The sequence below is a fragment of the Paramormyrops kingsleyae genome, chromosome 20 (assembly GCF_048594095.1).
Source record: "Paramormyrops kingsleyae isolate MSU_618 chromosome 20, PKINGS_0.4, whole genome shotgun sequence".
NCBI classification, from domain to species: domain Eukaryota; kingdom Metazoa; phylum Chordata; class Actinopteri; order Osteoglossiformes; family Mormyridae; genus Paramormyrops; species Paramormyrops kingsleyae.
Genome location: NC_132816.1, coordinates 10,457,200 through 10,473,982, shown reverse-complemented (window position 1 = coordinate 10,473,982; position 16,783 = coordinate 10,457,200). Strand labels below are relative to the sequence as shown.

The window sequence follows — 16,783 nt, the reverse complement described above, 5'->3', positions numbered from 1 at the left end:
GGGAGTTAAACTCTGTTATTGTAAGTAATTCGGCTCCTTGCTTGTTGCTATTGTTTGGCCCAAAGTGGAGATCTGACCGATTTCAATGCTATTCAGGGCCATACACCCCCAACCCCCAACCCCCCCCCCGGCACTCTGAATTTAGCAGCCAATCGCCGACACAGCACAGCTATCTCAGGCACTCTTCTTTTTTACCTCTAATTGAATGGAAACACTGCTTTCATTGTCAGCAAATATTTTTGGCCCTAACTTACAATCCTCGTCGTTGACACACAGTGCAGACATTACTATAATGAACTATAAAATTAGCCATTTTAATATCATATTGAGGGTAATACTGAGAACATAAACGAACCAAAGACGTTTTCATATACCATGTTTCTGAATTTGGTTTCAATAAAGGGCTTAAAAGGGATTTGGCAGAATCATTGCAAGTAGATTTTATAGTAAAGTAAAAATGCATTATAACGTGCAGATAGATCTATTTACAATGGCTTTGCAAGCTAAATTAATTCAGACTGAATAGAAGCAGAGGAAGTCACCTCATTCGATCTGTTATAGGCACTGAAGGGCTTTCCTTCTAAGCTGGCAAACACATTTAGCTAATAACTGTTCAGATCATTAGGATAATCAGCCTTATAAATGCATGGGCAAACAAAAGTTCACAGCTTCAGCTGCGGGGCGGACGCGTGTTGGGTGAGACCCCCTCTGCGCCCAAACTTTTCAGTGTCCCAGCCTTTCTGCTGCTCTGCTCTTTAGTAGTATCTGTTGCAGACATTTTACAGTATTTCCTTTTTTAGCTGGGGACCACTGAAGAAAAGTGTGTTTATTTGGAAAAATATCTACATGCATAACGTCAGCAGTTCAAAATGCAGGTAATAAAAAATAAGAATGATTCCATTAATTCCCTACACATCAACACTATTTGCTACATTGCAGCTAAAACTGCTGTGGAAGGGTGCCATAATAATGAAAACAGGACACACAACATACAGCTATTTAATCAGATTCTGAGAAAATGGTCAATATCTTTTTGTATTCAAATTCACATACATATTTTTTTATCTTCCGTTACAAAAAAAGATAGTTTATGCTTTTATTGATATACATATTATTATTATTAGTAATAATAATATTATTGTTGTTCTTGTTGTTGCTGGTGGTGTTACATAAGAATAAAAGAACAGTAACAAAAATCATTTCCAAAAACAATGATTAATAAAATAATATATTATCTCTCTATGAGCCCAATACAGACATTGATTCTTCTGACTGGATTATGGCAGTAATGTGTGTGTGCGTGCGTGTGCACATGCGTGTGTGTGTTTTATGCGTAGATTGCTATTTTTTGGCTGACAGTAGAAACCCTCTTTTTGGAAGAATCTCCTTCTGTCCACCCTTCGCTCCTGAAGGCCTCCTGTGTGGTTGTCCTCCTGATTTTCAGTGATTTCTCCGCAGTTAATCTTTTGTGCTACACTTTAATCTACAGTCTTTCTAGAACAAATGCAGAAACTAGCCTTGTTTCTGTAGCTCAGTAAAAAGGATAAACCTATAGTGGTATAATACCTACACATTTGCTTGTCATCACGCAAGGCATATGGTTCCCATAGTTAACGTGAGCCATATCTTGTTCCCACTCCTTAAACATAAAAGATTCAAATTATGTTGAGAGTGATTTTACACTGTTTTAATCAGTAATGCCTTCAACTAATTAATATCATTCTAAATTAGCATATAAATATACAGATAATAATACAAATAATTAAAAAAAGAGATAAAATTTAGGATTGGGAAGATATGTGTTTACAGAAACTCCAACTGTACACCCATATTTGGTATATATGAAAATAAAATGTTTGTGTTTATTAAATAATATAAGCACTAATCAAAACAATGTCTTCTTTGTCAGGTACTGGTGCCACCTCAAAGCACAATGATGGTTAGGAATGAGTTAAAACTGGAATGTTTAATGAATCAGATGATACGGAAGACAGATGCCAAATTTGGGGCCATTCTGTGGCAGGCTGACAGGCAGAGCTGCTTTCATAAAACCCCGCTGGGTGACCAGCTTTTCCCTAAAACTGACCCTGGGTTGATAACCAACATGACATGGTGTGAGTCACATGGTCAGGAAAAAAAACCCACAGACAGACAGACAGACAGAGACACACACACACACACACACAGACGTTTGCATTCATGTCTTTGTGGGGACTGTCCATTCATTTCTATGGGCATAACCCTAATCCCAGCAATGACAACCTTAACCAAAGTAACCAAACAAAATACAAGAGTTTTGACATTTTTAGTTTTTTGACTGCAGTCACAGATTTTTATGAAATTGAGTCCTAAGGAACGGTCCCCACAATGTCAAAATATCAAGTTTTTGTCAACAGGTTTTTATTCCCCACAATGTAATATAAACACACACACACACACACACACATACACCATGAATATTATTACAGCATTAAGTATGGAAATAAAACAAATATGTGGCTATATTTAATTACTGAAATCATCATTTGTCCCATTACTGACCTAGGGCCTGTACTGCACAGAACGCTTGCCCAGATTTTGCACAGAAACTGCTCTCCAGCCCTTTTACTAATATTTCCTTTGGTTCTGATTCCAATCAGAAAGACACCACTCTTGGAAATCTGCCAGTTATACCTTCCATTATTTGTAAATATGAAAATGTACAATTATTTTCTCTCTTAGTGTATTGTATTTCAATTTTTTTTTCCACAGAAAAAATTTCATAGGGAATAAAGCAGAGAATACTATTTATTTAATAAACTAAACATTGCTGATAGTTTATTGAAACCTTAAAATGCCTAAACTATTTATCATGTAGATATGTTCTCTCTGCATTATAAAAAATAATTTAAATGTATCACATTAAGTTATTATTATTATTATTAACAATGTTACTACAACAAGTAAGATTAAGACTAAAGCAAGTAATCAATTAGTCATATTTTTATGCTTCACTATCCATATTTCTGCCTATTATGTTTGCATGTATTTAATTAAGAACTCATACAAAGCCAATCCTTAGTTGACAACTAAGTGTACTGGCCAAAATAATAACAATAATTTTGCAACAATATTCAAATTTAGAAATAAAAACATTCAATTTATTGACTTAGCATATTTACCCAGTCCATCAATAAGTATTTGCGTGTTTTCCACATTAAACTTGTAGTTTAGTTTATTAGGGCAAACCGGTGTCGGTTGGACAGCATGACATGGCAATGAAAAGTTTCCTCTTAAAAGTCATGTGACTCAAAGCAGCTTCCAAGACAAACACAATGGCTGAACAGCAGAGGTAACATAATTCTCGTCCTTGTAAAGTGATGTTACAGAATGAATAGCACACTCTCTTGTATGCCTGTAACCATTGTGTAAAACACTAATTATCGGACTGATAAAATCATAACCCTTCACCACATGGCATCTTTAAATGGATTATTGAGACCCAGAGAATTCCTTTACATTTCACAATGTAAATCCCGGTAAATTCACAGCAAACTGAGGATATCATATTATCTTAAGCTAGCCTGTATATACCATGGCAACGCACATGATTTACTGCAATATAAATCTCAAATGAATCTGACTCTGACTGGCGTTTTTAGGTTTAATCCTGACTACTAAACGCCCGTTTAACAAGGATAATAGATAATCAAATTTTAATATTGCAATGTAAATGTAATGCTCATTTTAAATAAATATTTCAATCATTAAAATTACTTTACACATCTGCCATAAAAATATATATGTATATATGCATAAAAAAAAACAAACGAAAATACAACAAAAACACAGGGCTTCCTAAATGCCAGACAATGCATTTTCACCTCAACTTTACAGTTATTACAACAGTAGGAAACCAACCCATGATTACCAAGAAGTAGCTGCCATGTTTACATGTGACCTAAGCCGTGTTTGCATCGCTGAAGGTGTGTGAACCCTGTCTGTTTGGATGTGAGTCAACTGTATGCGGTTAAGTCAGTCCATTTATCATTGCAGTCTCTGAGGCCCTTCAAGTCTCCTTGAGCAGCAGATGAGGCGCAGGATACGCGCGAAACCATAGAAACACAGCGAAACCGAGACTGAGAGAGAAAAGCCCATGCAACAGAGAGCATCAGGACTCCTGCTTGTCGAGTTGCGTGTATCACGTTCAGTTAAAAAAAAAAGTCTTTACAGTCTCAAGTACAAAAATAGATCCTCACTTTTAACGTTATTTGTGGCTGAAAAATTATAAACATCTAAAGGGTAGGGATATTAATTTCCAGTACAAAATGTTACAAGAGTTCTAGGAAAAAAAACAGCCATCATTTTTGTTAGCCTTGCTTTTCTTTCCACTGTGGTTCCTCAGGTGTTCCTCAAGGCTGCCTTGAGTGGTGAGTGCGTTTAGTCCTCTTGTTGAAAGGATAGTTGATGAAGTGAAAGGGCCGGTGCTCAGCCGAATGGTGTCCTTTGGGGGGGCGTTTCATGAAGTGGACTTCCCGCTGGTGCTGTCGGGTCTTGGAGCCCTTCCTGGGCCGGCCTTTACGTGTGAAGGCCATGTACCAGCCATCGTATTTGGCGTTCTGCAGGGCGGTGTAGTTGTTCTCCAGGACGATTTCTGTGAAGATGCAGTCTTTCCCGTGCCCGTTTTTCTGTAGGGGAGAGGGTTTTCCGATTTTAAAAACATACCAACAGGGCCTAAGGGGAAACATCACATTTTCTGATAAATCTAACAAATTTGAGACATTAACCTCTGAGGTGAGGCGACGACAAGGGTTACAAAATTATGATGTACAAAGACATGAGAAGCTAAACTGACTCATTTCAGGCTTATTATTAAAAAACACTTGAATGTTAATGCTTTTGCTATACAAACTACTACTGGAATTGTATTTAACCTGACATTTTTACGCATATTAAGAGTGTCAGCGTTTGTAAAAAATCATTATATAGTTAGCATATGGCTACAGAATATGCTTTAGTCTTCTGCCAAGCATTATTGGATTGACTGTAATTTAATTTATTGATCATTATGTATTTATTCTGACTGCCTACGACGGAACATGTAATGCAACCTAACAATGACAACTGTAATTTGCGGCCTAATTTTAAATTCCCGTCAGTGCTATCGCCATATAATATCTAACAGCTGATTCTTCGTGTCGCCCTCTGCCAAATCTGGGACACGTCACAGCCTTAACAAGCCAAACTAAGAGCGCAAACATATCTCCAACCACTTAACAAACTGGGCTGTTAAAAATAAACCAAATCCACACTGAGCGAAACACACATCTTGAGCGTAAGGAGAAAAAAAATCCCCACACACGCAGTGTTGGGCATCAGAGATGTCACATGAAGTAAGATCAAGCTCCCAGACAGATGGTGCACATGGCGGGAAGCTGACTAGGTGTTGGCAATATTTGCATCCCAGTTTATTACCGAGCACAGCAAGCAAGAAAGAATCACAAAGCTACCCTTGGAACAAGGATGCCCAGTGAAAAAAACACAGCGAGGAAGGATCTAATTCCTTACACTCCATCAACCTCACAAAAGCTATAAAATGTGATAGGCTTCAATATGTGATGCGTATGAAAGAAGAGCAGATGATGACTGCACATTAAAAAATCTGTCAGTTTCCCAAAATGAAAGATCCAGTATTTTAAACTTTTAATTGATTATTTTTGATCATTTTTGTGATTTTGAAATTTATTTAGATCTGCATAGCTAAGCCCAGGATTACCGCAAAAGCTAGCATAAGCATGTCTGCTAATAAAATTACAAATAACATACAGTACAGGTAGCAGGCTTTACATTGTCATTGAAAGACGTGGTATTGTAAGTAACTGCCTATTATGCCTGCGTAAATATGACGTTAGCAAATGTTAAATAAGGTCTATTCATGTTTTGTCCATTATTGTTCTAGTATTGTCTTTATAATGGACTGCTAACCATGGAGGATGACTTAATGGAGGGTGGTGTATCTCATCATTTCGTATCACACACTGACTGTATGTGTGTGTTTTTAATACATGTTTTCAATATTTTGCTAATATCATTCAACCATAATATTACAGAAACACATCTCCAAAGTTAAACATATTATATTGACGAAAAAAGTCTGGATCACTGAATTACCACTGAGGTTCCGTACGTTGCCCAGTCTAATCATGTATTTCACATTACTCATTTCCCTTTCATGCATGTTAAGATACATAAACATATACAATGATAACAGCTACACTTTTGGCCCTGAATAGGCTTGAATCATAAAGTAAATGTAGATCTGGGGGCAAAGGGTGACAGTTTCACTTTCTCCGACTCACCTTTCCAACCAGTTTCCCCCGTTTGTTCATGCAGATGTAGTAGCCCGTCGCTGCTCCTTTAATTCTCACTCGACTTCCAAAAGTATCCGTCTCCACTATGAGTTTGGCTGGGGAGCAAAAATAAAAAATAAGAAATTCAAGCGGACATACTTAAAACGTTGAAACTCCTGAACTGGGGGAAAGCACATTTTTATAATTCAGCTGATGCAGCTGTCAAATCGGGGTTTCCTGGTGCCTTTTTGCTTTTCTGTCTGTCTCCATCTCCCTTTCATGCTCACGCGTTCACAGAGACACGGGGCACATACATAAACCCAGCAGGGAGCATTTTGAGGATTTATGCAAGCTTAAATTCTTGCGCAATGATAAAAACACATGTACCTCAATTCTTTGAAATGAAAGGAATCATCCTCGAAGGCCTATAAACTTCTCTATAATTCCGTGCTCTCCTCACACGTACGAATTACGTATATCTTTATTGTAGACTGCATATGTAGACGTCATACAGGAATTGACCTATAAAAAAATCTATTGTCTATGATGTACCATTTCCAAAGGAAATATACCAATCCAAAAATGTATGGTCTGTGGAAACAAGTGTCATCTTTAGAGCCAGAACATTTGCACTGCCCAAACCATGCTGACAATATGAAATGAATTGTATCATTTCATCAGATAAACGAAACGCAATGATTTCCTGCGCGTTCCCATAAAAAGAGAGCAAAATAAACGCATCTCAAGGAATGTGAGCGACTCGTCTAGTCAGTGCAGAGCTGCCAGGCAGACCGAGGGATTGGACGGGGAAGCGATCAGGCATCGGTGGAGAAACCTGCGGCCAGCGCGGAGCAGCAGACAGACCTTGGCCCGTGACTTTGGCCTGCTGTGACCATGACACCCACGGATGTCACGGACGCTAAAGAGCGACCGCAGGCTGGAAGGAGTCCCCTGCGGAGCGGAGCGCATGTGTTCGCGCCCTCGTGTGTGCGCGGGCGTGTCCTTACGTGTGTGTTCTTCCGCGTGTGGGTGTTGCGTGCCGAACTGCAGAGCAGCATTTTCCTAAAAGCCAGAGCTATGAATATAGACCATGGTGCTGAAATGGCGAGCGGGCCTATTGAGAGACTCTATGAGGGTAATTTATTAACTCTGTACGGGATGGATTTACATTTTATTAACCTATAAGGAAAAAGGTGCCGTGTCAACACTAACAATTACTTTTGATTTAAAATAATATGCTAAAATATACAAAGCCAACTGGAAATCTCTGTAAGAAAAAACACACAGTCTCTACAGTCATAATCAAATCTAGTTCAGGCGACTTGATAGAACTTCTCATTTGACAATAATTTATGACAGTTTGATGTTACTGAAATTGCCTCTTTTTATATTTGATTTTTTTTTATGCAAGACTTTGATGTACGATGACAAAAGTCCGGCTCCACATAAACAAATTTACTCATCCTTCGCCTGAGTTGGAGGCCGAAGCGCAACAGCATCTGACAAGGCGATCAGGTGCATATAATAGATTCATGAGGACGCCGGGGGAATTTTCCGCTACTAGAAAATATATTCACGTTATATGCGCATAATAAAACCGATGCGTTTTCTTTGTACTTTTCGGTAATGTAAAACGGCATACAAATCGCGGTTTTAAAAAATTACAGACAATCTTTAGGATTTTATACCGGCCCGGCATATTATGAAGAAAATATAGCGCAGTGGAGGATTTCTGCCCTACAAGTTTTCATTTTCTGTTTCCAAAGGGGATTTTTCTATGCATGCTCATATCCTACAACTGGCCACAGTTTTGGAGTAATAATATTCAGGAAATGAGGTTAAAGTAAGATGAGTTCTGATGAATATTCCAGACGTATTGGTTTCTCGAGAGAATCAACATTCAGACCAACTTAAAATAAATTTCACGTTTTTACACTCCTCTCTCTTTTCAATAATACCCGTTAATGGACGTTTTGTCCCAATAAACTGCGGTTTATATTATTTTCTAGCATAAAGAACAAATGTAATGTCATTTACAATAATTTAGAGCAGGTCTATGTGCCTGCTCCATTTTCCAAATGCACCCCTGTATCAAGCCGACGCACTTCACTAGAAATTTTATCCAATAAAGCATTCGCGGTTATTTTAAGTCTTCGTTTATCACACCAAAAATATCAGTGCCAATAATAACTCGGTTATTTCGGGGAAATAAAAAATGCATTCTTACACAGAGTGAAAAGACGCAAAAACGTGATCAAATTTGTTGTTTTACTTAAGCTGGGTTTTGTAATTGATTATTTTGTTATAGAATGTAAGTGTAGAATTTTTATTGAACTTATCCAGGAACTTTTGCGGACTTATTACTATAGGTGTGCAGACCATTTAAAAAGTCAGAATATTTCTGTTCTTACCGTGCACATCTCCGTCCTCTGCCATGGCGTTGATGTTCTTGTCTCCGAGGACCTGGACGTGCTTGCCGCTGGTCCTGCTGTAGAGCTGGTAGGCGCGAATCAGCCTCCGACTCGCCCGGTCCGTCACTCTGCTCTGTTCGCTCACATGCTGTGTGAAATTTGGTGGGGACTGAACGCTTACCTGTAACAAATGTCAATACACAGAAAAAGAAAATGCCGTTATGTTACAAAATTCAGGAAAAAAAAACGGGTAAGGTATTATCTCTGCATATCCCCACTTTATATTTTATGTTATTAAAAGTAGGTTCTACATTCCTGAGCTGTCAAAGGACACAAAATACTCTTGACAGTTATGAAGTTTGCTTTGAAGTCGATTCACGATCGTCAAGACATTTATAAGAGTCCCGTAGTGTTCACTATTCAGCCCTGGTCATGTCCTACAAACAAGTGACGGGTTCTGTATGGATATACCGCAGCCGTCTCTGTCCATGACACCCGCCTGACATGTTGCTATACCACAAATGCAGCGATCTTTCACCCTCGCTCCTTCAGATGACTTCCTCAGCGATTCCTTTTCGTTTCTTCAGCCATCCCAATATCCATCTGTTTTCGCAATTGTCTTTTTCGCTAGAGGTCTACGTGTTTTCAAGATGTTTCGTTGAATAATTGCCAGCGACATACATAATGTGGTGTGTTGCATTTCGGCAAAAAGAAAAAGCAATGCGAATTATGTTATCTTACTGTAATCTCTACCTTAATTTTACAAGAATGCAGAAGTTTTCACATATTGTCTAGGCTCTCCTTAGCTAGTTGTTGTGGACTTTTTATATTTAGGCAACGAAACCGTGAAGCTTGCAAAAACGTACCTGAATGTTGACGCAAAGGGTAAAGAAGTAAACGGACCTGAAAAATAAAAGTTATTTTATTATCGCACACAACATGCATACATTGAAAATGAGCAAATGTTAAAATTGTCAGGAGATGCACTTACAGACAGCCTAATCCCGGTGGTATAAGTCTCATTGTGAAGTGGTGGAATCACGAGAAGTCTCCTTTTTGGTAAGATATTCGTCATCAATTCCGCTGTAGAATGAAACTCTTCGGCACATATACGTCTTCTTAGATGAGAACTTAAGGCCACTTTATTTATTTTAAGTCCCGTTTACTTCTCATCAAAGCCCAAATAAAACCCAGATATTGGCAAAAATAGACATTTAACTTAAAAAACAGACGAATGCGACGCAGCAGAAGTTTTTAAAAGTCCGCATTATTTCAAAAGTAACCACGGGTCACTTGATATTTTACAGCTCCTTATAAAAATCAGTTTTGTCACGCGATGATAGAAAACTGTGACCGTCATTCTTCATAATAAGTGTCATTTGGTGTTTTCTGAATGCTTACTTAGCAAACGGATACACTGAAAACGCAGCCAATTAAGTAACAACCGGCGCATTTTGATTTCAGACAAAAAACTCCGGTATATGTAAATTTCAATGGGAAAAAATACAAGCAGTGAAAATCTAATAACCTCCGATGTCCATAAGCTGTCGTAGACACATACATGTGACGCAACATGTATGTCCGTGCATTATATGTGTTTGAAACCCAACGCATGTAATTATCCCTGACGACGTTTCATCCGAGTAGCTGCAGACGGGATCCTGCGCTGGATGTCTTCAAGTCAATCAAAGATTCTTGGAGTGATGCATCCCTGCTTGTGATAGTGCCATTAGCGATGTTACCTCAAAGAGCAGTGGTATACGACTGACTGTATTCCCTGTTGCTCTTCCCTCCTCTAGTCCCATTGCCAGTCTCCAATGTCAACCCCTTGTTCACACTTGCACCCCTGTTTAAAATGGCAGGAACATCCTGAAGGACCGAGTCTCTCCCGAACAAAGGCGACCCCCTCCCACGACATTTAAAATATACCTTCATCTGAGGAAGATATATCTGATAGTCAGCAGCACACAACGGCGCACAAGTTAAACTGCAGCGCAGTAGATGTAGCAAGTCACCCAAGTGTCAGAAAAAAAGCTTTGTGTAATTGCGCACTGCAGATAATGTAACGCTGAGCTACTTTCACAGTTTACATGCAGGCACTGGGCCTGATTCTATCCAATCGTCACGGAGTTTGGCCATAATTTGGACTAATGGAAACGATCACTTGCGCAAATCAGTGCTTGCACAACGATCTTATCGTCTATTATCTCATTTGAGTAACAAAGTATATACGATATTGTCTTCTAAAAAAATTAGAATAAATTAATTATGGTGTTTATTCATATTATGCCGTTGAAGGAACTGTAATACAGATCAAACAATGCAGTAATGTGGTTATATAGTATTTCACTTAACGATGAACTAAAAACTTCCAGGGTTTATTAATCAGAAGTAGCGACATGTGTATTGAGTTGACTTTGACAATGAAAAGTGTTCGACATTAAAGGGATTACAGGCGATTAGCTCCCCCCTACCGTCCAAACACACACACACACACACACGCACACACACACACACATCCAGTCAGAAGAATCAAGGTCTGTATTGGTCTCAATAGAGAGATAATATATTATTTTATCAATTATTGCTTTTGTAAATTATGTTTGTTACTGTTCTTATATTGTTATGTAACACCACCAGCACCAAAAACAACAACAACAACAACAATAATAATAATAATGATAATAATAATAATAATAATAATAATAATAATAATAATAATAATAAACTTTTATATACAACTCTGTGTCATTATAATTAAGTCTGGTGTAAAATATATTTTCAAATTGCTGCAAATTTTCCAATTCTGATTTATTTTATTTATTATATTTATTCATATTTTATTTCATTTGGATAAACTTTTGGTTTTGGAAATTGCACTTTCAACATTAGACTCTTCCCCGTTTAAAGTGAATATATGAGATCACTCCTGCATCTTTATTCATTTAAAAAATTTTGAAATTACTGGGGCATTTTCTCGGTTATAGGCCCACACATTAACCTGGAATCATTTTAACGGTCTTTATATTTGGATTCTATCATCGGCTGTCCAGACAAACGAAATAGGCTGCACAAGAAAAATTTCAGAGCAGGTCCAGTTACCAAACATACCGTAAAAGGTTTTTCCAGGAACCGTAAATGAAACGTGTAAAAACACTTATATCTTCTAAATCATCGACATCATCATGAATTATAACAAAACGAAAAAGTCAATTTAGATTCAAGCTATGTGGTATTTATCAATGTCATTAAGTACCTAATATCACGCAACATAATACCCATTGACGAACTATTGGTAATCTTGACTAGAGTTCAGCACGCCGTTGGGTTCTGAAAAAAACCCATCGCTGCCAGCGCCCTCTATAGGACATTAAAACATATTGCTTGTACAGCGTCTTCTACAAGGCTAAAGACCAAATTCAGTACAGCTGCCAGGTCCCCAGCTTATTGTAATTGTTATAACAAAGACTTCATTAATAAGAGCAAAGACATTCATTGTGACTACCTTACTCATATTGTTTTGCGGATGTTAATATTAATTTAATGCTGTGTTTTATGTTGAACAGAACCATACCAATACCTATTAAAATCGAGCTATTACTCTGTTGGTGAGTGGATTGGCATGGGACCAAAATGACCACCCCCCCCCCAACTCTGTGTGGGTTTGTTCCCCAACTAAAGGGTTCACTACCGTGGGAATAAGTCTGAGGTTGGGAAAAAATAACAATACTCTGGGACCTATGGCAGTACCGACTGGAAAACAGCTTCAGTCCTGCCACAGACATTACCACATTCTGTGTACCAGGGTACAGACTACAGTCTGCAGCAGTAGCTTCCAAAACTTTTAAAATGTGGTATTCTTGTCATGAGAAGATTTAGTATTTTTGTCTGCCTAGGGGATGAATCCCCATTTGCGTTTTTAATATGTGAATGTAAATAGTAAAACAAACTACCTATTTAGTTTGCCTGTGTTGTGAGAATACGATCTTGACACCTTGATAGCCAAAAAATTGCCTTAGTCGTGGTAATTCAACATGTAACAGTTGAATGTCTTCAGGGGCCCCGCTAAAGATTTTGGGGCCCATGAGAACAGATCGTATTGGGCCCCCAACCCAGAACAATCCAATTATGCTCCAGATTCTTGGAATCATTCTAACGTTGGTCCTTCATGGCACCTCTGCATGTCATTGATTGTAAGATCATTAGTTATTCATTTTCATACCCAAACACTATATAAACACCACAAATGTTGCATCTGTTGCGTGCTGACACATGCTTCCAGGGATATATAGGTAGACACATGGATATACATTATAACAACCTTTTATGGTGGTGCATGGGTACCATGGAAACAAGGCATCGCCGGGAAACAGGCACTGAATGGCTCAGCGGTATTATACAGTTGTCATGAAGGATGCTGGGGTGTCAGAGGTTAAAGAGGGGACACAGCAGGTCCCGTGCCAAGCAGCAGGATGTCAACCACATGACCATCACCCCAGGTTCCTGGACATAAACTAAAGAAAGACTTAAGGCTGAGGTAAACTGGGACAGGAATGCCTACACAGTGCTTGTTGACCCATTTCAGCAACCTTATTAACGACACCAAAGGCCATCGAACTCTAATTACTAGTTTGCTTACTGTATGCCGGTGTACCCAGGGATCGTTTCAGTCTGCTGGCATATCCATTCATGCAGCTGGGTTTGTGCTTAATAAATTCAGGTTAAGTGCTTTACTCCAGGGCATGCCTCTACCAGGATTCTGTACCTGGATGGTCTCCTGCATCTGGAACGTTCTATAAAAACAGTCAAATAAATTATGGTCATATGAAACGCATCACACTAAATTGTTAAATTCTGTGGATTGTACTTGTTGCTTTACACTCCAGATTTACTGTGAAATCTATAATAAGACTGGATATTCCTACAGTAAAATACAAAAAAAAAAACTATACTTTATATAGATTGAGATGTTATGGTGTCATTCTGATTTAGGGTCTTTCTTATACAGCACACATGCCAATGCCAAACATGCGTAAAGAAAGACAGACAGACTGTTATTTTTTTTTGTAAAATATAAATATGGATATTCAGAACAATTATATAATACGACAATGCGATGTCTGCTGCTGTAGTTAAAAGCATCGATATTTTGAAAGCTGAATGCATATTTTAGCCTGTGCTGTCATTTTATAATTAGTAAAAATGTTATATTATTTTGCTGTATTGTTAATAAAAATAAAATATTTTTATGATGAAAATCTCAAGTAAGAATAATAATGTGCTGTATATTTAATAATTATTATTTTGGTTTTTCCAGTCGTAATAAAATAAAACTTGTATGATTATATAACCGTATATATAAAAGCAGTTATAGTCCAGGGAAAAGTAATCCTCCAGAACTCAGATTCCCATGATGCCTACAGGGTTTGAGTGACAAGTGACTAATCAGTACACAATCTGCAATAAAAAATATATGAAAAATTAAAATAAAGAAATTGAATAAATGTCCCCGATGCGTGACGTCAGGTTTCGTGTTACTGCTACCATCCTTCCCATCTTTTGACGAGCAGTTATATAATTTTTGTTAACGCATCACGATCACGTTTGACTTCATTAGTGTAGAGAGCATTTTAAATTAGCTGCACTTGAGTGAGGCAGAGCAGGTAAGGGACCCCCTATAGGTACGACTGTTCACAAATATCTCCGTATTACGGTTTATTGTTTTCTCACCATTGTTCGTTCAGCTTTAAAGAAGCACGAATTATTGTATTCATTAAAAGCTTTCAAAGTGACCATTAACGATCCATATGGAAAAATGTTGCTCCTATGCATCTATTAATGAAAATGTCCAGCATCACTTTCCCATACCATAAGCCGGTGGCTGTTTCATAGGTCCGCTGGGTTGGCCGTGGTGTAATTTTAGCTTTGTTCAATGAACACGTGTAAGTAATATGTATTCCATGAGAACACAATATGGTTTTAGCATCTAGGCTACTCTTTAGACATCTGCCATTGTTCAACCTGGTCCTCTCCTGATTACTTATTCACGGCTTTCCTGTTTTCATGAACCCTTTCCCAAATAGTTTGCGTACAATCAAAATATCACGTATAACACACCTACATATACTTGACTGGCTAGTATGAATTACAACTACTACATTAAGGAGTGTACCACGGTACATGTAATATCAGGGAACACTGCAATAGCAGTAATCTGAAAACTTTACCCATAAATGCTCAGATTTGTAGCATGAGATGTTGACACAACAAGCATAACTGGTGATACATGTAAGGCTTTCTGTTGTGAATAACAGAATGGCAGCATCCTTTACATTCACCCCAGCACCTCAGGGGGCTACCAGACATGAACTGTGGAACACATACGAGCAAGGAGGAGCCATATTGGGGGAGGGGGGCAAAAAATCATGAACACTTATCTGTTTGCTTTTGAGAAACTGCTGTTCAAGTCCTTTCGTTTATTAACGACGTTTTACTGGCTTGCGTGAAATTATTTGTGGCTAATTTTCCGTGATTGTTCATCACTGCATTCTTAACCATGCTGCAGAAGTTAACCCCCCCCCCCCCCCAGCAATTTAGTAAAAGCTGTCACAGGAAGTCTAAGAATACAACCCATCCCCCTCCCCTGCTTTCAGGTGCGATTTAAGTGCCAGCTAACAGTACTGACTGCCATCGGCATTTATGGAGTCAAATATTGCCCCTTGTAAATCAGTCATTTTAGTGACTGCTGGGCTTTAGAAGGTGCAAACGTCCCAGGCCGCATTAGTACCAGGGACCGTATCCAGCACCTCAGCCACCTGGAACAGCTCAGTGCCCGGCTCTGCTCCACGTCACCCTCATGTGTTCTGGGTTTGTACCCCGCCGGAGCTGCACGGCCAGCCAGTCCCAACGGAGCACCCGGGCCCTGTGCTTCCCGCTCTCACGCCGCTCTGCTCCTTCACTTCTCACGCCGAGAGAAATAAAACACAAAAAAAAAGTCTGTGGACCGGCGGCGGAGCTCCGGGCTGGACGGCCTCCAGGCGCTGCCCTGCCCTCGCCGTGCCCGGCACTGCTCGCTTTCGCCGTAGCCCCCGGCTGCTTTTTGCATCTTGCTTTGGCGACTCAGTGCGTGATATCGGCGTGGCTGAGACGGGGCCGCGTCGGCGGTAGGGGCTGTAAAAAGCCCAGCGTGGTCGCTGCCAGGTATTCATACAAGAACAGTGACTGCATGTCTGAGACGCTGTGGAGCAGACTGTCTCTGCAGAAGGACTTTTTCTAGCGGGGAGGAGGGGGCGCTGCTGTGTGACTGGCAGGGGGGAAGTTGGGGCCCGGGGCCCAGGTATCCCAGAATGCCGGGGTAGATCGATGAACGTGAGATGCGGGCACTACTTGCGTTTTTTTGTTATCCAAAACGTTTTGGTGCTCGGTAAACCTGCAGATACATTGTGTGTAGCTGAATAGAGCTGTGTGAGGAGGTCCCAATGGGCGGGAGGTGGAAAGGAGGCCACACGCACTATTTCAAGCTGGCTGAAGTGTGAATGATACCGCGAGGGGTGGCTGATGTGCCGATAACATGCCAAAGGTACATCTGGGCTAGCTGGCTGCTGACTATGGACACAAGCCACCTGGGTACAGTCACATTTCACAGCCACGATTTCCACGTTACCTCATCTATTATATTGGGATATACTGGAACGCTTTCTTGTCTATAGACGTTGATACCACGATAATAAAATATATAACAAACTTAAAATATTATGCGATAAAAGCTGTTTTTTTTACCATCCATCTTTTCGTTCATTTACTGTAGCTACTTGTCTTATTCAGGGTTGCGGCAGTGCGGAGACTATCCCGAAGGCTACGGCCGCAAGGTGGGGGTCAACCCAGGATGGGGGGGGTCAGCCGATCAGAGGGCACAAGGTGGGGAACAGCCCAGGATGGGGGGGTGGGGGTCAGCCTATCACAGGGCACACTCACACACCATGCACTCACAAACGCACGCCTATGGGCAATTTGGCAACTCCAATTAGCCTCAGCATGTTTTTG

General features: G+C 39.6%; 1 protein-coding gene across 1 annotated transcript; it reads right to left on the bottom strand.

The window, feature by feature from the left end:
- Window positions 1-2,262: 2,262 nt before the first annotated feature.
- Window positions 2,263-10,810, bottom strand: LOC111836472 (fibroblast growth factor 8-like). Its single transcript, XM_023797774.2, has 5 exons — window positions 9,732-10,810; window positions 9,607-9,643; window positions 8,741-8,921; window positions 6,339-6,445; window positions 2,263-4,667 (listed from the first exon to the last, which is right to left on the bottom strand). The coding sequence occupies exons 1-5, from the start codon at window positions 9,761-9,763 to the stop codon at window positions 4,392-4,394; spliced, it is 633 nt and encodes a 210-aa protein (XP_023653542.1). The 5' UTR covers window positions 9,764-10,810; the 3' UTR covers window positions 2,263-4,391.
- Window positions 10,811-16,783: the final 5,973 nt, after the last annotated feature.